Here is a 27,113-nt window from a genome sequence, read left to right as displayed (position 1 = left end):
TTGTTTTAGGTTTGGGGGGTTTTGTTTGTTTCTGTAAAATCTCTTTAGAGGGGACTCTCATGTAGCTGGTTCATGGATTAGCATATAAACACTGCTACTGTGTTGTATCATTTAGTTCTCTGAGGAAGAAATTCGACCAGAAAGCTGTTAGCATAAGCCCTCGTTCAAAATTGCCAAACACAAGAAGGCTCTAAAGGAACTGTGTGAACTTAGGGAAGGGATACAGAATTTTTGCAGGGCTTTGGCAGGGATGTCAACTGAAGTTCAGCTAGTTTTGGTCAAGAATCATTCTTAGAAGAGGAATGAATCTTTTTTGTAGATTAATATCCATTGTTTGGACAATTTGTGCTTTATCAAAAGGAGTAGAAGAGAGAACTTCGTATTTAAGGTCATGTGCAAAAGAGATTGTAAACATGTAGCTCCCGGGGACAAGGGCAGGCGAAAACCACAGGGGAACATTTGTCAGTCCCTAAGTGTGTCTGAAAGCTCAGTCCAATGAAGTGGACAGAACACATGCATCCTCATTTTATAGATGAGGAAACTGAGGTTCAAAGGGATCAAGTGACTTGTCTTTCTTTGAGATGCCATTGTTACTAGAACTTAGAAGAGAATCTAGGCTTCTTTATATTGTTGTTGCTGATTTGTTTTTTGACTCATGGGCTTTGACTCATTGTTTATATTCATTAATATCCTAACAAGTGTATGATTCGAAGACAAGTATTTTCCCAGACATAACATCATGTCATGAGGATATACACACACTTATAATTCAAACAATAACTGATGGTCTAGTGTAATAGGTGATGGACTGAATGGTTGACATAAGCAATTCCTGTTTTGGGAGTTCAGAAAAGAGGTTGAGGACCTTGGTTTCAAGGATAGCTGAGAGCAATAGATCATATTTGAATTAGGCTTTAAAGAGAGGGTAGTGCAGGTGATAAAAGTATGTGGGGGAGCATTCCAGACAGGGCGGATGGCTCTGGTGAGGCTACACGGACTGATGTTCAGTAGACAGAGATGATTTGTTTTGCTTTATGCATCCATATGGTAGTTAACAGGGCTAGAAAGGCCTTTTGGGGCAAATAAATGGGTCAGTGCTCTCAACTAAGGTGTTTATTTTTCATTGACCTTCAGGCCATTGGAAGCTTGAGAGTAAACTGAGAGATTATTTTTTTGAGCAGAATGAATCCTGTGGCAGCGTACTAGATGCTTGAGGATGTAAAGTCATAAGACCTGAACTATAGTGAATGAAGAGAGGATTAAAAAAAAAAGTATGGTGTAACACATTTTGTTAGATTTTATTTAGAAATAATTTCAAATTTACAAAAAAAGGGGCGGGGGCAGTTCTGATGGCCCAGCGGTTTGGCGCTGCCTTTGGCCCGGGGTATGATCCTGGAGACCCAGGATCAAGTCCCACATCCGGCTCCTTGCATGGAGCCTGCTTCTCCCTCTGCCTGTGTCTCTGCCTCTCTCTCTCTCTCTCTCCCCATCATGAATAAATCTTTTTAAAAAAATTTACAAAAAAAAAAAAAAAGACATTCAAAAATAAATACAGTGCTGGGGCACCTGGATGGCTCAGTCCATCAAGCAACTGACTCTAGGTTTCAGTTCAGGTCATGAGCGGTCGTGGGATCAAGCTCCATATCAGGCTTCATGCTCAGTGCTTGTCCCTTTCTGCTCCTCCCCCTGCTCATGGGTTCTCTCTCTCTCTCTCTCTCTCTTGTTCTCAATTAAATAAATAATAAAATCTTTTAAAAATTAATTAAAAATTTAAAAAGATAAAAACAGTACAAAGAACACTGATATATCTTTACTATTGTGAACATTGTATCCCTTTTCCTTTGACATTTTCTCTCACTGGCTAGCTCCCTCTCCTTTTTTTGTTTTTGTTTTTGTTTTTGTTTTGTTTTTGTTTTTTGTTTTCATAACTAGTTAACCAACAATTAAATACAAACTGCTACTTCAGTTTGCATTTTCTAAAAATAATATCCCCTTACATAACAAAGAGTTACCAACTTCGGTAACTGTTGCTCAGTTGCAATATATTTTATCTGTTCTCTCATTCATATTCAATTTAGTCTGTTGACCCAAGTTGTCTTTTATAGCATTTTCCCTCCAGCACAGTGTGCAGCCTGGGGTCAGACATGGCATCTAGTTCTCAGGTCCCTTTAGCCTTCTTTCATCTAAACATTTCCATCAACTTTTTTTTTTTTTTTTGTCTTTCATGACAGCACATTTTTGAAATACATAATCCTCCCACCCTTTATCACTGTAAAGTCACTCATTCTGTGTTTGATGTTTTTTCATGATTAAAGTCAGATTTTGCATTTTCGGGTGAAATACTGCATAGGTGAGGTGGCCTCTTTCCAGTATCCCATCGGAGAGCACACGATGTCCCTGGCCCCTTAGTCAACACATTGTCCAGTTTCTCCACTGCATGAAGAGTATGTGTTCTCACTTGGTGCCAATAAACTGTCCACGGGGAGAAATCAAGACCGTGGAAATATCCTGTACCTCATCAGAAGTTCACCCTAGAGTTAGCATCCATTGGAGATGTATTCCTGATCCAGTCTTTACTGCAGTAGTTACAAAATGATTATTTTCCACCTCCAGGGCTTGTGCCACATTTACAGTCGGCACTTATTTCCGTTTTGTTTTCCTTTTTTTTTTCTTTTGTTTTCCTTTCCCTTTCTCTCTCCTTTCCTTCCCTTCTGTCTTTCCTTCACTTCTTCCTTATTGGTATGGACCCACACGTTTCTGTTTTTCAAAGAGTTTATAACTACTTATTTTGGTGCTAAGATTATATCGGTTTGGGCCAGTGTGAGTCCCATAAAGTTAGTCTTTGTTAAATTATGACATGCCCTGCCCCAACATTTTCAGGGTTTTTTAAATTTTGTTTTTGTTTTTAGCACTTCCTTACTTTCTGCCGTGACAGGATATTTCAGACACACCTTGTACCTACCATACTCCAGCTCTGGAATCAGCCCTTTAGTCTTCACTTAGTCACAAATGATGTTATAAACCAAAATCTAGGTGATTGGTGTGCTCCATGCTACTGAAGTATATATTTTTTTTCTCCTGACTTTTAGCAAGCAAAGATAGGAAATATATTCAAGTATATATGCATATGCCTGCATATATAAGTAAATATACACACACTGACCTAAAGAATATTCCCATGTGGTTTTCACATGTCCTTGTCCCTGGCAACAAGTATTCACAACATCTCACTCATGTGACCTTAGACACTAACTCCACATTTTTACTCCTTTAAGAAAACTCAAATTGTCCAAACAATAGATGCCAATCTACAAAAAAAAAAAGTGCATATAAACATGCATATATACCTATTTTAGAAAATATGAGCTCAGTGGTACCTCCATATCTACATCATTGTGTCTTGACTTCTTGCATTCTGTGTTTCCATGTTCCTTCTGCTGTGCTGGGATCCTTACTCCCAGTGTTGTCACAGTTACTCATTTGCTCAATCCAGTAATGAATCTAACATGGTTTCAGGATTACTTGCAATTGCCCATACCACTACCATTAACAAATCAACTAAAAAAAAAAAAAAAATTCAAAGTTAGTTTGTGATTCTTATTCCCCACTGCCTAAGACTTAACAGATATAATCAAATGCTGAGTTTATAAGTAACTTGGATGATAATTTGGCTTGTTTCATTTCTTCTTTCTTTCCCTCCCTCCTTTTTTTTCTTTTTTTCTTACCTTCCTTTCTTTTAGTATAGTTACAGTGTTCATTTGCAATATAGCTTTATTTCAACTTATTTTTTCCTTCCCATTCCTATATAATTATGCTTGTAAATATGTACAACAGTGGCATGCTTTTAAAAATCAGTACAACACATTTTGAATTAAGAAGTCATGAAGGGAACTCGGGTGGCTTAGCAGTTTAGCACCACCTTCGGCCTAGGGTGTGATTCTGGAGACCAGGTTCGAGTCCCATGTCAGGCTCCCTGCATGGAGCCTGCTTTCTCCCTCTGCCTGTGTCTGTGCTCCACCCCCCTCTCTTTGTGTGTCTCTCATGAATAAATAAATAAAATATTTTTTAAAAATCATGAATAGGGGCACCTGGGTGGCTCAGAGGTTGAGCATCTGCCTTTGACTCAGGTCATGACTCTAGGGTCTTGGGATCTAGTTTTGCATCAGACTCCCTGGGGGGACCCTGTTTCTCCCTCTGCCTATGTCTCTGCCTCTGTGTGTGTGTGTCTCGTGAATAAATAAAATCTTAAAAAAAACAACAACAACTCATGAACAGTGTGAATACGATCAGTGTAACACAGAAAATGCCAGAAATGGCCCCTAAATGAATTGCCATCTAATTTTCATAGAAAATTCAAGATACATATCTTCAATTGCATAGATTTCTACTAAACTTCTGAACATAGCTATTCAGCTATGTTCTACATCAGTGAATTGCCTTTTTAAGCTTCCAGGGAATACATCATTCCTTTGTTTATTTAAATGGCCATGCATTTATCTGCCACCAACAATCATAATGTTAGGGAAGAGAATTAATGGATACTTACATGGATATAGTTTGCTTTTAGATGTAAGAAGAAATGAGTCATCTATTCAATGGGGAACTCCCAAGATAATTGACTCTGTTGAGGAATCATTCCTAAACACTATCACGGGTTTCTGTAGTGCTCCTCCTGGGCATGGACTAGCTCTTTATGGCAAAGTTCCTCATATCTCCTTGGCTGATTCATCCTGGGACTCTGGCTGTTGATGAGGTTAGGCTTATGATCTGAAAGAAAAGGAATCCTCTTTAGAATTCCCAGCGTTGGTGGGGCACCTGGGTGGCTCAGTGGTTGAGCATCTGCCTTTCTCTTAGGTTGTGATCTCGGGGTCCTGGGATCGAATCCTGCATCAGGCTCCCTACAGAAGCCCTCTCCCTCCCTCTGCCTGTGTCTCTGCCCCTCTCTCTGTCTCTCATGAATAAATAAATAAAATCTTTAAAAAAAAAAATTCCCAGCTTTGGAAGACAAATATATCCTAAGGCTTTGTTTAAAAGGTTTTTTTTTTTTTTTTTTCCAAGCCTGTATTATTAAAACTATGATATGAGTCTTGTCTTGGTCCACCAACTCAGGTGTGCAAGAAATGGAACATTTCTTAATTGTCTTTATGTCATTTTAAATCAGCACAATTTAAATCAGAAAGGCTTTATGCATTTCTTCTGGATTTACAGGATATTTAATCATAGTCTTTGTTGCCTCCACTCCCTACTCCCCACCTTGGATCACTCAGAGGTGCCTTTTGTCTTCTCTCTGCACTTATTCTCACTAAAAACACTTTTCCAAGTTTTTCCTTTGAATTACAAGAATGCTGTTGCTCCCCTGGTAAGTGGGAGAATGGATCTTTGTCAACTCCTGCCAGGATCTGTGGGCTGCAATCCAGGTCCAGTCTCCTTATGTGTACTTCACCGATTCTCTCTCAACGCTGGACCCTGAGCAGACCAGGATGCTGGAACTCAGCACTTCTAAATCCCACCAAATTCTCTCTCCTCTCTCCTAATCAGTGGCAATCCCATTATCTCTGGTCAGCCCTTAAATGCATTCTTTTCTCTGCTGCTTTTTCCTTTCTAGAGAAACCTTGCAAATCAGGCCTTCCCAAGATTGGAGAAGGCATTGTTTTCCAGCAGCTTCCACTTTCTGCCAAGAAAAACCCTCTGAGGCAGAATAACTTGGCTAGCTTTTTGAAGGAAGAACAAAATATAAACTAGTATTTCAGTATATTAGCTTGCCATCTACTCTTTCTCAAAATCGCCCAAGGCTTTAGAGCAGAAATTTGATTTTATCCTCTGCTCTGTAGGAGTCGATTTTTTTTTCAGTAGTAAAAACGAGCATGTTCTTTCTTAGAGTTTAAAGATGAATGGGAATATAAACCAAGTAAATATTGATGATTTATCCAAATTATGCATCATGAACCCCGTGTATTCCACCTCACTTTTCTTTTGTTCCCCCGCTCCCAGCATCTTGCTGCACAGAGCTAAGGGCAATTTTATTTTCACATTAATTTACCTTTACTTGGTGAATTTTCATCAAGGTGATTCATATTTGGGGGATTATGTTTTGTGAGCGATCTCACAAAAGCCAACAATTCATAAGAATAAGAAAGCTTTGATTCACATAGCATGGAAAAATGTTTCCAAAGTGGGCAATGGAAACTTGCCACTGAGGCTTAAATTTAGAAATGGAATTTTTTTCAAACACTTTAGTGGCCACATGAAGCCAATCAGGAAAGCAATGGGTTTTTTGTGTCTTTTTGTTTGTTTGTTTATTCTTGGGCTTTGGGCTTTTTTATTAAATTTTACAGCAAGTCAGGAATCACTAAACAGGAAAAAAAAAGTTATGGGAAAGAACTAGAAACTCTTCGTGTATTTTTTTTCCTACATTTAACTTCATCTTAAATTAGAGTCAAATACGTATTGAAAATGGGACAGTGCATAGGCCATTCATTTTCCAGAATGTCTGTACTTCACCTAGGATGATGAGGGCAGCAGTTGCCAGCAAAGAAACTTAAGAAGGGAGAAACTCCCTAGGACTTGTACAGGGAAGTTCTACAGGCTATATGGGATCCCTCAGTAGGGATCCCTTGGGTTTCAACTCATCAGTTAGTCTAAAAAATCTGGAACTATGTGTTTTGCATGTGTGTGTATGTTAGCGTGTCTTTCATTGAACGATATTTACCATACGCTCAGTGACTCAAGCCAGCAGGCTGGGCATCATCATCCTGTCTTGGAGTTCACTCCTTGGTGACTTAGAGCAGAAGTCTTGTCTTGGTTGTCAGATGGCAACTGCACCACCTAGAGTTGTCACACAAAGGAAACTGTATTTGTAGCAAAGAAGGAGATCACGAGGAATAATTTCCAAACCTGTGACTCCCCAAACAGGAGGAGAGGTGTTCCTCCTATTTGGGGTTACGGAGAATATTCAAAAAGGAGAACTCTGTCATCACAGGTAAAGGCTTGCTCAGGTGTACTTAGAAAACATGCCTCCACATGTATCGGCAGTTATGGTAATGAAGCTTGTGCTCCTCCTTGCGTGGAGACTGTGGAACTATAATGAGGCAGAGGTAACTGCTGGACAAAGGAAGGGGCTATGGGCAGGCTCCAGAATTGGTATATATTGGATAGGGTCGTGGGCCCTTATCTCAGATAAGGAATGCAGGATCTTGCTTGCCTTTGAAATAGCACTGCGAGTTTTTACCACTGATTTATTGTCTCTGATATGGTTAGGCTGTTTCCAGACCTGGTAGAGACTATTAGTTTTTGCATTCCTTTTTTTCCCTTGAAATTTTTATTCCCTCTACTGAGGGCTTTTGTATTTCTTTGTAATTCTGACACCTTCTAGGAAGTTCTGCCAGAAGTGTGTTTGGGCAAGTAGAGCTAAACGACTTCTCTCTAGTGTCATGAAAGCTGGGTTTCATTTTTCTTTTGCTGGGGACCCCTAACTCTTTCTGCTTACAGTTTCCCTCTTCTCTGTCATCTACACCTTATTTGTAAATCCTGCAGATTCTATCTGGAAAATTATCTCATTTCATACATCTTTTTTCCCCCCATTTCTGCTGTAACCACCCTACTTCAGATTGTCTCAAATTTACCATACCTGTGTCAGAGAGATTGAACACACAGACACTGACCTGTGGTTTCTACCTGACTATAACTTTCCAACCACCTATGAATGTAATCAGGAGGTGCTGTGTGTGATATCTGACCCGTGATAGCTCTGCTTCCCATCTCAGGTGAGCCACTAATTTCACTTACTCCTGAATCTCCAGCCACACTCTCTAGGTCTTTTACACCTGAGAGCCTATCTTCACCTCACCTGTTTCTTCTTCCTGGATTTCACCTCCCCATTCCACTTCTCCAGTTCTTAGCATGTCTTTCTCTTTTTGATCCTTCAAATTTAGCTTAAATATCAACTCAGGCCCGCATCCCATACTTATCAACACAACTCCCTGTTTATCGATTCATAACTATTTTTTTTGTTTTGTCACTATAGATTTTATTATTTCCTTACCTCTTTTTGTCTGCCTTTCCCTAATAAATCATGAGGTCTGTGAAAACAGGAGCCAAGTCTGCTCCTCCCAATACTCTTTCTTCATTACCTAGCATAGCACCTGACACACGTATACATATACCACATACTTAATAAATTTAAGTGAATTAACCAGTTGATGTAGGGCTTGGGGTTATTTTGTTCTGCAACAGAAATTTAACCTGACTCTGAACAAAACTAAACATAAAACAGCTGATATTATATCTGTTTGGATATAAAGATTTGATTAGCATAGTTAGGTTTCTGTGCAAACACACCATCCAGGTGATGGTTTTTCATTGGAGATGATTGTCAATCTGGTATACCCATATCTTAGAGGTATTTTGCTAATTTCAGATTCCCTTTTCACTCAATCTCTACAGAAGATACAACATTTTTTAAATGCTTGGAACCTTAAAAAAATTTTTCTCCTTCAGTGTCTTTTATTTTTTCATAATCAATATATGTGTCTAATAGTAGACGTGGCTGCATTACTGCCAGAGGATTAAACTCTGGAATAAATTCTGAGGGAAAAAAGAATGTTTAGAAGGCTGCAGTTAATGTCTTCTTAGTCAGTGGATAATGGCTCTTAGGTGCTAATTCTCCCCTGCGAGCAAGCATATCTGCCATTACTGTCAATGCGATTTATATATGCTTATTAAAGAAAGAATAGACTCTTGAACATGGGCCATAATGATTTTTCTTGTAACTGGGCCATGGTTGCTCCCAAACTGTTTTACTACCTTTTTATTATTTATGCTCTGCATACATATTATATTCCTTTGAGTAAAGGAAACAGACATTACTTGTTATTTTTACCACTAAACTTCTCAGTCCTGCTAAACAAAATGTGCTTCCCTATTTCAGAGCTATCAAGAACTTGACAGTTGAGATAATATTTAATTTTAAGTATTTGAAATTTGAGGGAGAGGGGTTGGAGGGTGGTATTTCCTTATTATCTGTTGGTTCACTAATGGAGCTTTTAAAGAAAAAAAAACAAGACAGCTTCAGGCTTGGGATGGGTTCATTGAGTTAAGGCTCAAATTTTAATATAATGAAAAAAAAATAATAAAAACACAAGGAAGTATAAAAGTCCAAGATATTTTTTTCAACTTTTTATATTCTTCCTACTATATACCTCATTAATTCAATGTTTCTTGTGTGATGTTTGAAAATTATTAAAGGCTCACTTTATTTGCTAACAACGCAGTAGTTCCCCACAGAATAGTATTGAGGTCATTGAACAAAAGAACTGGAAAAGGAGAGAGAAATGATGTCATACAAGAAACTAGAAATGTGAGGGATTTAATAGTATTTTTACATCAGGCAGACAAGAAGGAGGCATCATGAGGAGGAAGGACGGGGAGAGACAATTATTTACAGTCATTTTTCTTCTATTAAAAGAAGTTTGTAGAGACAGAATCAGAAAAAGAATAGCTGAAAAGAGAACATGTCAAGGGATGGCAGCAATGCTGTTACCAGGATCAAGGACTAGTAAAGAGGTGTGGAAATTAAGTGGAATTAAGTACAGCTCAGGGGAGAGTTTTTTACACCAATGAGTTTATAAGCATCAAAATCAATTATGTATGTAGACAATTTTTCTCGCACAAGAGAAAGCATGCCTTTTATAATTCACTTACTGGCATTTCCTCAAAGTGCCATCTAATATTTTAACTATCTTGACTAAAGAAATGGAAATCTGTCGAACTGGTTGAGGGAGGCCCGCAAATATGGTTGTTCAATCTTCATTACACCTAGGAAGAAGGATCAGTGCGTTTTTTTCAGGGGCTGGTCCTGGGATCGGCTCTAATTAATATTTTCATTAATATCATGGATGATGGGATAGGGTAAGCTCGATAAATTTTCCAATTATGCCAGATTGAGTAGTGAAGCTAGCACCTGGAAGAACTTAATGGCAATTTAAATAACCTTTTTGAGTTTCAGAAGAAAGCAAATGACAGTTTGATTAGACAAGAACAAGATGCTGGGAGTGAATCACTAGCATTGATAAGAGTACTTTATGTTGCACCCTAGGAAACAGGTTCACATCTTTATTTTACCTTCAGTAGAATAGATGGGTACAGTAATCATCTCAGAGGTAAAGATGGGATGAGGTTGGACTTTCATGGGTTTGACAGAGGAATTTGGTGGGATGCAGAGACATGAGGGCTGAGTTGAAAAGTCAATCGAATACATCTTCAACCCAACTTCATTCTTGGGTGTTTAAAAAAAGATTGTGTTTTATGGTAATGTGGGCTAATTTTACTCATATTCTCAAAATTGAGCATGTCTTGATTTAGTGTAGTGGGCCCACTTCCAGGCATCCAAAGCATAAGTGCAAGGAAAATGGCATGGGTTCAGAAGAGATCAACAGAAACTCTCCAGTGTCTGGGAGGCTAGTTCTAGCAAAGACTGTGAGAATTGTCCAGCACAGAAGAAGGAAGGTGAAAGTGCATATTTAACTTTAGACACATTTTCGTTGTTGATTGTTGGAAGAATAGTCAGCACCCCTTCATTTTTTCTCTTGGGTATAGGAAAACATAGTCTTTTTTTTTTTTTTCATGAAGAACATTTCCTTATATATAAAGAAAAGCACATAATCACCAAGCTGGGATGTACCACTTGCTGATGGAATTATTTAGGACAATCATTGCTCATAATTCTTCCCTCTCTTTTCTGTCCTTCCTTCTTCTTCCCTCCCTCCCTCCTGTCCTTTCTTCCTTCATTCTCTCCCTCCTTTTTCTTTTCCTTCTCCCTCTCCCTCCTTCTTTCCCTTCCTCCCCCCCCCCCCCCATTTATTGCTTCCTTTGTTTCTTTCTCCTACTTTTAAAAAATTCTGCAACTTTGCCTAATGAAGGTGATTTTTGTTAAGGCTATAATTTGGACAGAGATTACAACCTGACCTAAGGAGGTCTTATTAAGTATCCAGCCTCATCTTTTAATATATCGTTGCCATGTTTTTACTATACGTAACTGAATGTCAAAGGGTATTTGAATCCTTATATTTTAAAATGTGATGTTTCTCATGGAAATCTATATTTGGGAGTTTCTTTCAGATACAAAAAAAATAATAATGATAATACATTCTCTTCCCTTTCAGGTCAAATGGCAGGCGATCACACAAGGCTGGAGTTCCATAACATAGAGACTGGCATCATCACAGAACGTCGGTATCTGTCTTCTGTCCCCTCCAACTTCATTGGACACTTGCAGAGCCTGACATTTAATGGAATGGCATACATTGACTTGTGTAAAAATGGTGATATAGATTACTGTGAGCTTAACGCCAGATTTGGCTTCAGGAACATCATAGCAGACCCTGTCACCTTCAAGACCAAATCGAGCTATGTTGCCTTAGCTACATTGCAAGCCTACACTTCTATGCATCTTTTTTTCCAGTTCAAGACAACATCCCTAGATGGACTAATTCTATATAATAGTGGGGATGGAAATGACTTTATTGTGGTCGAATTAGTTAAAGGGTGAGTATATGTCAGTTCAATGACAAATAAATGAATATTTGCAAAATGGACCTCAATATCCAAAAATCTACATTAAACAGATGTGTTGGCTTCTAAGGTTGGGCAGGGGTGTGGGGAAATGGCTTAAATAATGTATTTGTTCAAATCACTTCTTATCTTTATAAAGTTAATAGGAAATCAGTAGACTTTTCAATACCTATATTTTCATATATAAAGTACAAGTAATACCAAGTTCTAATTACGATAAGCATTCCATGAATCATACACTTCAGATGTGGGTTTCTTACTATGCGCACTATAGTTCTACAAAAGGTTTCTACAAATGTATAGAAATGTGTGCTAATTAAATATCTAATATTAAGTAATCAGATTACTTTAATTCCAAGAAATCCCATTTAACTCACACTTAGTTCTACATCATACTTCCTTGAAAAATTTAAAAGGAAAGGTTTCTGTAAAATTTCCTTGAAACAGTGAGGAAATTTTGATGTATTGTAATTGATTTGGGTATGCATTCATTCAATCAGTGAACATTAAGTGAGCATATCTACAATGGGCTGGAGAATGTACCAGGCACTAAAACAGGTGAACACATAAATATAACAGAAAAACATTATGAAAAGTTTCCTCAGATGATCATGTTCAAAGGCTCAGGAGACTCTTTAGGGAAATTAAGAAAGTGTATGAGGCAGGGAGTGGATATCTGAACTGAGTCTTGAAGGATGAGTGCACATTTCCCACATAAGAAACAGGCATTCAAGACTAAGGGAAAGCAGGTGCAAGAAACTGGCAGAAAATGGAGCGTTTGGTGGGGATAGGGAGTGAGTAGTGAAAGGTATTTACCTGCCAGTGTCATAAAGTGGGATGTAGACCAGGATGTTAAAAATAATTTTCACTATTTACTGTAACGCATATAATGAGTAATCCTCTGTGCTAAAATTAGAGTGTTTCTTACTTTCTTGTTAACTGATCCTCTGTACAACTCACTCTCAGACTACTATCAAGGATGGAACCACATGAAAAAAGATCTCCATTTGTAATATTTAGTTGGACTCCATCAAAAATTCAAAAAGTGATGGCACTTTCTCAACCTTTGCTTTTTTCCCAGGTACTTACATTATGTGTTTGATTTGGGAAATGGTGCTAACCTCATCAAAGGGAGCTCAAATAAACCTCTCAATGACAATCAGTGGCACAATGTGATGATATCAAGGGACACCAGCAATCTCCACACTGTCAAGATTGATACGAAAATCACAACACAAATCACCGCAGGGGCCAGGAACTTGGACCTCAAAAGTAAGTGCACACTGAGTCATAGTAACAGGAACGGGCCCCACAAGGGCCTCACTCACATGACAGATCCGTTGTTTTGGAGTGTGTGTATCTACTATTTGCAAAGACTGACCAGAATTTCATTTCCGACACATAATTAATAATAGAACACACAAGCCTCCGTTCCCCTTTAATGTGGCAGAAACGTATGTATTTTTAATAGCTAAAAAAAAAAAAATGCAACCTCCTAGAATGCATGCATGATTAAAATTTAAAGAGAAAACATGTTCTTAGTCTTGATATTATAAAGACAAGTAGGTTGTTTGCAAGTTTCTTTAGTCCCTACAGTTTTTAATCGATTTGGGGTCAAGGTGACTAGATACCTAAGGAGTTTCTTCTAGAGCTTATTAGTTTTCTTTCCTTGGTGAGGTTTCCTAGATACTTTCAGAGTCTCTGACCAACAGGAGTCTGAGCCTGGCCTTTTACCCTTGTGTCTCCAGCAGTGAATTTGCGCCATCCCATTCCCAACACACACACACACACACACACACACACACACACACACAGAAATGCTTCTATCACCAGCTGCTAAAAAAGTTTAACAGACTTTTTCTTTCCGTATTGATACTTGATTTCTCAAGTGAGCAAGAAATGCTTAGAACACATGTCAGTAACAGGAGAAAATAACAGAAGTTTCTATTTCAATGGGCCTTGATGATTCACTAAGAACATATCCATACACCCCATCTTATTTAACATGACAACAAACATTGGAAGAGGTATTATTAGAATTTTATTATGAATGTAGGAAATTTGAGCTTTGAATGGCTTGCCCAGGGATGAAACAACTGCCTCCGTGGAGTAAATATAGCCTCACACCCCCTCCATTGTGGGGATGCACACCCCCTCCATTGCTTCTCTACCTTGAGGTATCCAAAGCCCTTCAGGGGTCATTGTGGTCACATTTTTGCTTGACGAGAACTGTTCATTTATATTGATGGGATCTTTTCCTTTTATTCAAAACGTAAATACATAGGGAAGTTAGAGAACTGGAAAGAGGAAATCTAAGACAACTCTTTCCAGAGAAGAATACTCTTTCTAAATAAGGTGAAAGAAGAAAGAAAAATGTTTCATGTCCTGTAATTGCAGAATATATTTACAATCCCAGGACTATATTTGTCCAACACCTAAAATGTGTGATAATGGCTGTCTTCCTTCTTTCAGGGTGGGCCTCCTGTTAACTTCAAAGCAATCCTGTTTGTGTCCACACATCTAATAGCTTAGCTCAGGAAGGAAAATGAAATTCAAAGGAAATGCTGTTTAACAGGCTAAAGCTCTTTCTCTTTCTTCTCTCTGAGGTGAATCGAGTACATTTTCTTTATTTTTGTATTTCATGAGTCCCCGTGTCTCGCACAGTGGGTTGAGATGATAATTGTCAAGGGAAAGGGAGAGATTGTGACATTCGGTGTGCTGGCCATGTCAGCCTCCAAAGCTAAAACAAAACGGTGTCCTGTTTGTGGAGGGGAGACCTCAGTAAGCAGAAATGAATGTCATTAGAACCCGTAGACACTGCATGGGACACTACAGTGGCTGGGAAAGAAGCAGTTCATCTTTGACTGAAGTATGTGACATGCACAGACACATTGAGGATATAGAGAAGTAGTGCAAGGCAGTGGGTTATGTCTCATTGGATAATTAGGACACTGTCTTCTGAGGTAAATATTTGCTTTTTGTTCATTTAGAGATGGAAGTGAGGGTAACAGGAGGCTGTGGTATAGCTTTCTTTCTGGTGGTGAAGGGGACCTTTACAAATCTAAGTGACCCTCAGAGCTGATTCTTATGAAAACATTCAGTGTTTCGTAATTCTGAATGTAAGAAAGGCTCTATCCACAATTCAAAAACTAAAACTGAGAATTAAAAATAGCATTTTATATAATATTAAGGTGCTAAGTATTGAATTCTGAGTGCATCCATTTAAAAAAAAACCCAGTATTTAAATTTGAAGTTTATTTCCCAGGTAAATAGAGATTCTATAATAATGGTGAATCCATCTCCCTTTACCTCGGAAAGTTCCTGTGTGTTTACAGATTTATCAGACTATGCCAAAAAGTGAAAGCAAGTTCCTGAAATTAAAAATTAAACATTAAAAGCCAAAGCTGTGGGCTTATAAATTGAATGTGTGATCCCATGGCAATGATAACCCCAACAAAGCCCTCTTGCCATGTGTGCCACTGACCAGGAGCTTAAGAAAAGAGTGTGGTCGTGTGGCAACACTTCTCCTAGTTTCCATCATTATGGTGTGTGTGTGGTGAGAGGCACTGGCCAGATGAGGAGTATTTATTGAGCACTTCCTCTGTGTGGAGTGGAGAGTGCATTTTTGAAGAGGAAGAGAGAGTTCCTGTCCTGAAAAGCTTTCTGTACTATGATTCAAATTGACTTGGGGCATTTACAGGGCAGAGAAGAACAGGACACCCTGAAGCCACTTCAGGGCATTAAAACAAATCTGGTGGCATTAGAAAAAGTTTTAGAGGAAGGTATGTTTAAGGGATTTCATAAGGATGATTAAAACCACAAGGCATTTTCTCTTTCCTACCCGCATGCCCACTGGAATCAGGGAGGGCTCACTGATATAGGAGAACATCTACTCTTCACTCAGAATTGAACAGCACTGTTTGCTTGGCAGGCTGGTCCCGGAGATCTCAGATGCTCTAAGTACAGGAAAAATGAAAGGTGACCTATTTTGGTCGATGGTTTTATTTCATATATATTTTGCCTTTAAAGAATCAAAAGAGGGGCACTCAGTGGCTCAGCTGGTTAAGCATCTGCCTGTGGCTCAGGTCATGATCCCAGGATCCTGGGGTTAGGCTCCCACGTTGGGCTCCCCTTAAAGGATACCCATGGAAGATGGAGTCCAAAAACAGTCCGTTTTGCCAATCTTTGCTCTTTTACTAGATTAATGAATAGGCAAGACTGGTCTTAATTTAAATCCCTGGGTAATGAATGGTAAGGATGAAATAAAATAACCTCACTTAAATCTATTTAGTGTTTAGGAGAAAGCCCATAAATATTAGCTCCTTCTCATACACACACACACACATACAAACATACAAATTTGCCAAATACAGGAACAAGAGAAGCAACACAAGGAGGAATTACACGAACTCTTTATCTCTCTGAAGGGGGCAGGACTCAGAAGTCCCACAATGAATGTGCAGCTGTGCCAGGAAATCATTGCAGAGAGTCCTTGGTGGGGGGGGGGGGGTGTGCTTCTTCCTCTCCCCCTGCTGCTCCCCTGCTTGTGCTCTCTCTCATGCATGCTCCCTCTCAAGTAAATAAAATATTTTAAAAAATGAACTAAAAGAAAATTATCATAGTTACTCTCTCCTCTACTTAAAGTTACTGCCACAATCTTTAGTTCTTCTCAAAGTGTGGTCAGCCAGCTGCACCACTTCAGAGTCATGTGGTGGGGCTCATGAAATGCAAGTTTCTGGATCCCGCCCCAGACAGACTGAAGCAGTAATCATTTGACAGTAACGTACAGGAAATGGCCGGTGTCTGTATTTTTGAAGAGTTCTCCCTAATCTAGATGCCCTGAGTTGCAGAACCCTGAAAGAATGCAATGTCCATGTTGAAGCAAAATTTAACTCTCTTCTGAATTTAGTACAAATCCTGGTTTTGCTTTTATTTTATGATTTCATTTTTGCTTTGTTTGATCAGGCCTGGGTCAAAGAGACATTGGTTGCTTCAGGACGACTTTAAGTATTTTTATTCCCGATGTTACCATACCGTCAAAAGACACTAGAGGGCAGCATGAGGCCACAAAACCTGCCTTACAAGCCTGAGGTTGGGGCGGGGAACCTCTACAGGCTCTTCTTGTGCTAAAGCAGAATTTCTTTGTTTTCAGCCATCTGATACGCTTTAGGCCTCTACAATAATGCACACTTTTATCTACAACTCTGTGACATCAAATAGACAGGAATTTAGTGTAGAAATGTGCAAACTAGGGTCCATTTATCCCATTCCCCGCCTTGAGTCCCCTGGAGATGGTCAGAAATGGGCAGGAACCGAGTGGTCTTTCTCAGAGAAGAGGAATTCCATGCAGGTGACCTTGTTCAAATTATCTTTCGTGACACTGCCGAGTTCTCAGGGGGTTCTGTGTCTCTCCCTGCTGATACAGTTTTGCTTTCATCTTTATTTCCCAGCTGTTTGTGTTCTATTCCCTCTGGCTATTATGTACAAGCTGCAACATGCAATGAAAAGAGAAGCATAAATTTGCTCTCTGCAATGATTTCCTGGCACAGCTGCACATTCATTGTGGGACTTCTGAGTCCTGCCCCCTTTAGAGAGATAAAGAGTTTGTGTAATTCCTCCTTATGTTGCTTCTCTTGTTCCTGTATTTGGCAAATTTGTATGTTTGTATGTGTGTGCGTATGAGAAGGAGCTAATATTTATGGACTTTCTCCTAAACACTAAATAGATTTAAGTGAGGTTATTTTATTTCATCCTTACCACTCATTACCCAGGGATTTGAATTAAGACCAGTCTTGCCTATTCATTAATCTAGTAAAAGGGCAAAGATTGGCAAAACGGACTGTTTTTGGACTCCATCTTCCATGGGTATCCCTCTGTAAGGCATTACTTAAGCTTATTCTTTAGCAAATTGAGGATAATTTACTTGATGGGGGGGAAAATAGATTTCTAGGTGTAGAGAATACAGTGCCCTCAGGTGGCCACTTAACAAAGTACTTAGAAGTGAATAATCATGCACTGGCCACATCTAGGTCAGCCCAGGCAGAGGGCTGCCCTTTGTTCTCCCTCTCACGCCCCAATTCTTGCCCCAGCCCACCCCTCTGCCCCTGGGCTTTGAGCAAGGAGTCCCTCTGTCTGCCTATCTTGTCTCTTCTCTCCTTTTAACCATTACCTGCTTTTTAACCTTCTTGATATTCCTCCTTAAATCTGACTTTGAAAGCAGCCACCTGCTATTGTTTATCCCTGCTATGAAGGCCCTAAAAGTTTCCATAATCAGAGGCGACCCATCCAGGGTTGTCCTTTCAGATACATTCAGTCTCTCAGCAAAGATTGAACTATTAGTGTTCTTTTCATCTCGGTCCCTTTGGCTCAGCCGCCTACCCTGTGCAGTCCTGAATATTAACACACATTTCTCTATCCTTGAATGTTGCCATTTGACAAATCCTCACTGGCGTTCTTTAGTGATCCAGATTTGATCCCTGTGTCCTGATCATGTTTAAACATGCCCAGGCTTTGTGTTTTCAGCCCATTTGCCTTGCCCAGATAATTTACTCGAAACCTTCAGAGAAGAGTCCAACTTTGAGTGTAGCCTTTTAAAGCAGGAGAGATGGGATTGAAACTCTCCAGTTATGGAGAGAGTAAACTTCTATTGTTCTGCTGGTTAAGCTGTCTTTATAAAACCTTTTTTCTTAATTTTCTTAAGGAATTGAGATTTATTCACAGCACTTTAGTTAACGGGGGATTATTTTAAGGATCCATTAGAAAGAGACAAGAAATGCTTTCAGCTGATGAACAATGAAGCCACTCAGAGAATAAGAACTTTGCTATGATTGTCATACTGGGATCTCAAGAGCAAGCCTCCTTGGTATTCCCTTGGACATTAATAGCCACTGCTCCCTAATTCCCAGTTCCCCCGCCAATCCCCTCTGAATGTGTCTACTTCCACTTAAATGATTTCTCTCTGCTCCCTGGCTTCTCCTACTCTTGGCTTCTGCCTCTTGGCTTCACCCTATTGCTTTTGTTAGTGTGCATTACTATTTTATCTGTTCCCCTCTCTCTCTTCATCTCACTTTCAAATTCCCTCAAACAAGTGTTCTAATACAGTGATGAGTGGACCTTTCTAGAACACAAATTTATGGGCTTTTGCCTGCTGTTTTGGTTAGACTCACTTCCTCAGGCCAAATAGCCATAAACACAGAACTAGATTTGTCTTGACATAAAACCTAAACTTAAAAAAAAAAAATGATCCCTGGGAAGGAGGTCATGGGCTGGAAGACTCTCTGAGCTTCCTAGAAGGGATCTAGACGATGTGCTTATTCAGAAGAGCCCTGAGTGTCATGCCAGAGATGATGAGGAGGAGGGGATTAAGGGATTTTAAGCAGGAGAGTAGAGTTCATTGTGCATTTTTACAGTCATTCCTTCAGCTTCAATGCAGAGGATGGGCACAGGCTGGGAGAAAGAGACTACTTTGAGGCAGTCATCACAGTACGGAACAGAGACCATCAGGCTCTGAGTATGTTAAAGTAAGATGTGACTCTATTACTCTGTTTCCTACACAAGAACTGAAAGACAATTAGAGATATGAAGCTATTGTTTCTCTCCTGATGTCTCCATTATATTCCCAGGCTTTGCAGAAATCAGTCTTAATCTGGTCTCTTTATTTCAAGGCCTTTGCCAGTGTGTCAAAATCCCTGTGTCACTCCCACTCCCAGTGAAATATATCCCCGCGCAGGTTGTCTTGGACCTGCTCTCTGACCTTCGGTGTGGAAATTCCTCCTTCTGCTCCCCTATGAGCCTTGGTCCAACTTACATGACAGAACAGAGTTTAAGTTCTTTATTCCCTACCAACAATTACATTTTCTTTTGTATTCCTCCACCCATTGTACTTGTTTTGGAGTCTCTTCTGCATGGGGCATAGGTTTTCTAATGTTTACATTTCTCTATGCCCTCTAAACCTGTTATTTGGAGTTTACCTTCCCACTGTTAGAATCATTGGGACTCAGAGCTCAAAGTAATCTTGGAGACAAACTGCCCTGAGTCATCTCTTTTACTCAGGCTACTCAGGGGAGATGTGCCAGCACTGCCATATAGATAATGAGTGTTTCCAGATCTGGTCTTCTAATTCCCAGTTTTACACTCTTTACAGTAGGCCAGGGAAGACAAGTTTTATTGCTTACAGCAACTCAGTTGACTGCAAGCAAAAGCTTGGAGCAACAGGCTGAGAAGAAAACTGAGAACTTTTATGGATTTATTAGAGAAGACACTTTATGTGGTTGGCCATAGAGCTAAGATGAAGACTGGTGGTGGTGTGTGGGTCACCTATTGTCTTCTTATTTCTGGTGCAACTTTAAGGGCCCCAACCCTTTCAATTTGAAGTTGCTTTAGGGCAGGTGATAGAGATGCTTAAAGCCCTAATGCTGATTTCTGCTCACCCCTGAAACTAGCTGAGTTCTGACAGCCACAGACTGTTGGCTTGTACGCTTGGAACAGCTGAGAGGAGGTCATGTTCCAGGAGAAATAGCCTTCCCAGTCCTCCCACAGGAAAACATAGGCTCCTGGAAATCTGAATCCAGTGCCCACACACCTTTCAGACAAGGTGCCCATTTACCATGTCCCAACAGGACAGTGATCAGACAAGATGAGCTCTTAAAGCTGGTGACATTTATGCTATGGAGGAGAAAGTGCCTACAGGTTCTGAAGTGGGTTCTTAATGGTGGGGTGCTGCACACAAGGCTCACCTAATTATAGCTAGGCCTTCCATGTTCATCTGTCTTCGGAATGCCTGAGATGAAGCAGGGATGTCTTCTCTGAAGTTGAGCTTCTTGGTCAAGAGTTACCAGTGTCAGACCCATCTGGGAAAGCAAGTTTGCCAACAAGCAAGCTTGACTCATGGAAGAAATATTTGAGTCTTCAGAGTTTTCATGCCCAATCTCTCATTCTCTCTCTCTCTCTCTCTCTCTCTCTTTCTTTCTTTCTTTTTCTTTCTTTTATTTTTTTCTGAAAGTTTGACTCAGAGGTCTATGGGGGTACAAAAAGCATAAACCCATTCAGACTAATTTCAGTGGAAAAAGGGGGAAGTGATGCAAAGTATATCATTCAAGGAGCCCAAGGGCAAGAAAGAGGAAGTTTAAGCCTGGACCTCATGAGAGCCGCATTTGGGAAACATGTCAGCAACAAGTCAACATCTGCACTCTCTTGGTCTCTGCTGGGGCTGTGACTTGCTTTCACTTGGCTCCCCAAAAAGCCCTCATTGTTCTCCCTCTCTGCATACTGGCTTCCCCTGATTTCATAGGCATTGGAAAAAGAACTCCTCACACCTGGATTTTCACCCCTGATCAATTCAAATACCTGAGAGAGACTCACTTGAGTTTAGGAGTCCTAGTGCCAAATTCTTGGAAATTGATTGGAACATATGTCCTTCCTATGACCAGGATGAGGGTATGGTAGGAGGCGAGGCCATACCGTATAAATATGAATTCTCTGGGTTTGTTTGAAGAAATATTTGGACAGACTGGGAGTATAAGTGGAGTCATCGAGGGCTCTGAAAGGTAATCTATAAGCTCCTAGACAAAAATCAAGGTGGTGTGTCTGCCTTGTTCTGGAGCAGGAGTTGAGGATGGGGGCTATAACCATCAAGATGGTAGCAAACCGGGCTTTACATGGCACCAAAATGTTCATATGACTAAATTCATAAATGAATTTTGGGTGGACAAAATTTTCCTGTGCGTGGAGACTTTTGAGCTGGGTTCAGAGACTGCACATGAGATATGAAAGCCAGAAGCGTAAGTCAGGGGCTCACTGGATTTTGGAGAAACACAAGGGAATGAGAATGCTAGATTTTTATCCTCTGTGGAATTGGGAAGATTTAAACAGGCTCCTCTGGATCTATAAAGGATAGAGAGGCCGTGGTTGACTTGTGGGTAATATTACATTTGTTCGTTATAGATCGCAAAAGTAAATATCACTGTTACTTTCAGTGGTTGTTCCATTTAGTTAGGGTTTAATAATAATGCGGATCCAGCATTTTACTGGATCTTTTACTGCGGGCCAGAGGAAAACTAGTTTCTCCTTTTGATCCCGAACAATTCCTCTTGAGCCGTAGTTCAAATTCAGAATATACTGTATATACTATACAGAGTTAGATGGGCTTAGGGTATGCTCCCACTACTGTAGAGATGCTGCAGATCCGTTTCTGCCATCCTTACTCTTGTAGGAAAGCAATTTTTAATGTCACTGGGCTGCTGCTGACCTGGTATTTTGACACACTGGAGAGTACCTTCAGTACTACTTTGGAACTGCATTAGGTCAATCAGGCTTTCTTGTTAATGCCACAGTAATGTGGTTTTCTGTTTCTGCCCTTAAAAGGGGCCCTTTCTTGACCTTTGCAATTAATTATTGTGGTTTTTCTTGAGGATAAGTAAGAAGCAATATAGCATTGTAATTAAGGACACAGGCTTTGGGGTCAGACAGACTTAGGTGAAATAGCATCCCTACTATTTATTTTATGTGTGTCCTTAGGCAAGGTACATCACTGTTCTCTCAATCATCATGTACCCTTTGCTAAGCATTAGCTAAGAGGTTTACATAGATTATTTCTTTAATTTCCGTAACAAACTGGTGAGGTTGCTGTGCTAAGCTCCGAGTTACAGGTGATAAAACTAAAGTAAGGTTTAGGGAGGTTGAACATCTCACCTAAAGAGTAATTATGGTGATACTAAATATTGAATAGTTATAATAAGTATTGTAACCACTTTTGAGGGCTTATCACATCCCATGCACTAGTATAAATACTTTACACGTGAGATCTCAATTCTCACCACAGTGCCCAGGATCAGCCAAAGTGCTCCTTGAAGCTCAAAGGTTTATGGGGGAGTGGGGGTGGGGGGAGGGTAGGGGGACCTAGTAAGGCCCATCTGCATATGACAGGCATTGACAACATTTAGGCCACTTTTTCCAGGTTCTCTAGAGGTTGCTTATTAACATTCTCAGGCTGGCTGCATGAGGCTCCCCCACCGTTCCTGCCCACCCTCACTTCATTACACACACTACTTACATGTCCCACCATTGGTTCCCTTTGTAGCTCTGGGACTGTAAAAAGACTTCTCCAAGCACTTTAAGGTCCTGTACTAATTTACTAACATAGCAGAACTTTGCTATTTATAAAGTTTGACATCCACAGGATAATGTGTACTTTTGCTAGGACACAAGTTTGAATCATAGACAGCAACAGGGTGATATGCAAAACCGAGTGTTTTTGTGAGAGAAACTATCTACTGGCCCGGCATTTGTCTTTGTTCTCTGTTTGGAGATATATAAACTGCCCTCATTAGTGCCATCATTGTCATAATTAGTAACTTAATAAATAATGTCATTTATTGAGTACCTAAGTGTTAGACACTGTGTTAAGGGCTTAAAGTAAAATCATTAAATTAAATAAGCATGATGTTCAAATATAATCAAGCAACAATAGTATTTATTATTTACCTCAAGCCATCACTTCAAAATGAGGATCTGTACCATATACAGGCTTAGAGGAAATCTTTGGGCTCACTGTTAAGACAATTCTATAATCAGGGACACCTGGGTGGTTCAGCGGTTGAGCATCTGCCTTTGGCTCAGAGCATGATCCTGGAGTCCTGGGATCGAGTCCCACATTGGCTCCCTGCATGGAGCCTACTTCTCCCTCTGCCTGTGTCTCTGCCTCTCTCATAAATAAATAAATAAAATCTTTTTTAAAAAGGGCAATTCTATATAATAATTTTATATTATAAAACATTGTGTGTTTTTTTTTTTTTGCAGTCAGGAAGTCTGTCTTTATTTGTTTTTTTTTTTTTTTAAGATTTATTTTTTAAAATATTTTATTTATTTGAGAGAGAGTGAGCACGCACAAGCAGGGGGAGGATCAAAGGCAGAGAAGCCTAAGCAGACTCCCCAGTAAGCAGGGAGCCCCTAGTGGGGACTCAATCCCAGGACCCTGGGATCATGACCTGAGCCAAAACCAAACACTTACCCATCTGAGCCACCCCAGTACCCATATAAAACATGATGTTTACTCGAAATTTTTAAAGATGGCCAATCTAACTTATTAATCAGAGCTGAAAATTGGGGCTGCCACTTGCTTTGGTCAGTCATAGGCAGGACAAGGGGCATGTTCAGCTCTGTCCCTTCCCATTGCTGTCTCCTCATGGCTTGTAGACTAGGGACATCATGTTCCTGAACTTTGGACTCCTGGCCTGGTGTAGCCCTTACTTCATCCCCTTTAGTGCTGCTTGTCTGGGTTCATCCAGGGCCCCTCTTCCAGAATCTCCTGGCCTCAACCTCTGTGGAGTGGCCATGTCTTCTTTTCCTTTCATGCAAGCTCTTACTCCCAGATCTATCCTGGCTCCAGTGCCTGGCTTGTTCTTGTTGCACACGGGGTTTACATCTGTCCATGCGAAGTTTCCATGTCCCTTTGCCCCTTTCCCCTGGAGGTACAGCCTATTCCTACTGCTCTCAAATCTCTCCTGCTGCCACAGGCTGTTTAAAACTCTCCAGTCAGACATCAGTCCTGTTTACCCACCCCCCAGCTTTGGGAAACACAAATTCTCTAGGAGTGCTGAGAGCCTCCTCTCTACTGTGGGGGCTAGAACGTACCCCCTTTGTGGGAGGCAGTCGTGTAAACTTACTACCTAGAGCTCTCTCTCTTAAACATCTTTCTAAAATCTGACACCTTTTTAAATCATCATCATCATCATTATTCTTTTTTTAAGATTTTATTTATTTATTTATGAGAGAGAGAGAGAGAGAGAGAGAGACAGGCAGAGGGAGAAGCAGGCTCCATGCAGGGAGCCCGACATGGGACTTGATCCCGGGTCTCCAGGACCATGCCCTTGGCTGAAGGTGGTGCTAAACGTCTGAGCACCCCCCCCCCCGGGCTGCCCTGTAGAAGTATTTAAATATTACTCTGTATATTTACCAGCACGTAAGAAGTAATTTCTTCTGAATATCTAGAGTGAAACTATACTACTTTTTTTAAATCTTGGGGTGAAATGTTATATAATAGAAAAAAATTGCTCTTCCATATAAAATTTCAGACTTGTACATGACTACATTGTGTAGTGATGAAAATTTCACTTGTGGTTATTACAGGAGAACTGGATATTTCTACTTTGACTTTCCCCATGTTCTTCCCACCCATATGCTTGCATAGAACCTGTCTATTGGTTCTGTCTCCTTAGCCTCTGAAGTCTTTCTTAAGCACTATAGCCAACAATTTTAATTGTGTGTTCTTAATATGTATCCTATAGGCCATTTACATTTATAGGTACTTAAAACTCAATCACTCTTTAGCTGGTACCTGTCGGCTATTTGCAATCCATTCTGTGGTTAAAGCCCAGAATTTTCCTAGCATTTAGGGAAGGTTGTTCATACCTCTCTGTTCCCCTTTTTGATCATTGCTGTTAAGTATTTAAATTTCTCCTTAAGGATAATTTAAATATTGGAAAAACAAAGTATTCTGGGACATGCACTAGGGAATTATTTGATTCCAGTGGGATATGATTGCCTACTTGAGAACATTCCATCTTTCGGGCACAGGAGAAATCTCTTCTTTTTTTTTTTAATATTTTATTTATTCATGAGAGACCCAGAGAGAGAGAGGCAGAGACATAGGGAGAAGCAGGCTGCCTGCAAGGAGCCCGATGAGGAACTCGATCCTGAGCCCCGAGATCACACCCTGAGCCGAAGGCAGACGCTCAACCGCTGAGCCACTCAGGAGTCCCCAAAATCCCTTTTTTGAAAAAAAATATAGAAAAGTTCAGATACTTAAGGAAAAAAAATAAGTTTTATATGACTCTATAAAGCTTACATATTTTAGGAGATTTTTGGCAATGTCCAAAAAGATTTTTTTTTTCTGGTGTATGTTGTATCATTTTTCATCCTCCCATGCTATCCAAAAAATGACTAGTGGCTTTATTCTCCTTTATTCTGTATATCTTACTTGAGAACAGGTGCCATTTTTTTTTTTGACCTGCATTAAACAGGCCACTATGGGGAAGAGCTGTTCTTCTAAATTTACCCTGTAGAGCACTAGATCTTCCCCACCCAAAATAAATGTTCCTTTATTTTGAAATAGGAAAAGAAAATTTCTTTGAGTTAAGGAAAGTTATTTTGAAAAAGAAAGAAAGCCAAATTGCTATACAGAACTATTCAAAACTTTAGGAAAGATAAGATTTGCATAGGTCTTCTTGCTGGTCCCTTAGTTATAAGTCTCTGTTAATTTCTGGAATAGTCATTTCTAAACTCCTCCACCTATTCTATTCCTGTCACTGAGCTGGTTTTTTAGCAAAAAGAGGAGGCAATGGAGTATAGTGGAAGAAGAGGTAGCCTGGGAGTTAGAGGTTTGGGTACCGGTTTAATTCTCCTCATCGCGTTGAATTGCCTTGGGCAGTTGACTTCCCTTTCCAGAAGAGCGGTTTGCTTACCTGCATGTGGGGTTAATAGTAACTTCCTGCCTGTTGTGAAGAATTGGTATGAAGGTCAAAATGGAATAGGAGGTGGCAAAGCCCCCAAACTGAGGTTCTATGCGTGCTTGAGGTGTAACGTTATTTTTGTGATGGAGAACCTCTGCAAGCCATGTGTAGTCCCAGAGAGTGTCACACACTGAGTGAAAAATGAAACACGAAATGGTGACAGGGCTGTCTGGTGCTAAAGGATGTCTAAGGTATCCACCCTGGCTGTCAATCGGATAAGGAACGAGGAAAAATAATGATAATATCTAAACTGTGTTTTCACCTAAAGGCAAATTTACAAAGCCATGAGACAAAGTTAGCTTGGCATGAATTTATATGCCCGAACTTGTACCCCAGCTGCCATGGTGTCACTGGCATAGAGTAGGTTTAAAAGAAGATGGATTGCTACACACACCTCCATAGCAATTTCATTTTATTATTTCCCATTTAGCATGCCCACCAGCTTTCCCTCACAGTCTGTTGGCCAAACACACAAACAGAATCTGTCTTCATGTTGTAAGTTTTATAATCCTACTTTAGAAAAAAAATTCTTTTTTTGGGCAAGTTTATTTTGAAAATATCAGAAACAAAAATTTCACAATGTTGAAAGCATTATGTGTCATATTTATAAACATAATGTCAGTATTAACTCTTAAGGCTCGCTACAGGAAAACATTAAAGTCTGAGTATAAACTTTATCAGGGCCCTCCCCACCTGTTCATATGCAAGTATTAGGTTAGGCTATCGAGGAATGCAGGTGTCCTACTTAATCTCTTTGTAGGAGGCAATTGAAAAATAGCTGCCATATCTAAAAATCAAATTGGGGAGTCATAAGAATTCTACCCACTGGTCAGAATTTTGATACCTAATATTTATGTGGAAACAAATTGATTTTGTCCTCATGAGATTACTCAGTTAAGCATGCGGCTGAGTCTCCCATTGTCCTGGGCATCTGTGTTAGTTTGCATGGACTCCTGCTAACATTTATCACTCTTACTTTCCTCCACTGGCCGAAATACTCTAAAACATTCCTGTGTTTGGTAGTAGTGGAACTATCCC

The 27,113-nt window shown here is 39.9% G+C and overlaps 1 protein-coding gene across 44 annotated transcripts in view; it reads left to right on the top strand.

Annotated features, from left to right (window-relative positions):
- The window catches only part of NRXN1 (neurexin 1), a 1,110,734-nt gene that overhangs the window by 530,325 nt on the left and 553,296 nt on the right, over positions 1-27,113 (top strand). For all 44 annotated transcript variants that reach the window (XM_072741157.1, XM_025992633.2, XM_025992632.2 and 41 more), the window contains 2 exons: positions 11,160-11,541; positions 12,650-12,840. In XM_072741157.1, the coding sequence (XP_072597258.1) occupies positions 11,160-11,541; positions 12,650-12,840 (573 nt within the window). The remainder of the gene's footprint in view (positions 1-11,159; positions 11,542-12,649; positions 12,841-27,113) is intronic.

Source organism: Vulpes vulpes, chromosome 16, assembly GCF_048418805.1.
Source record: "Vulpes vulpes isolate BD-2025 chromosome 16, VulVul3, whole genome shotgun sequence".
Taxonomy (NCBI): Eukaryota; Metazoa; Chordata; class Mammalia; order Carnivora; family Canidae; genus Vulpes; species Vulpes vulpes.
The sequence above is the reverse complement of the archived record's forward strand: the minus strand, read 5'-3'. Positions and strand labels throughout refer to the sequence as shown.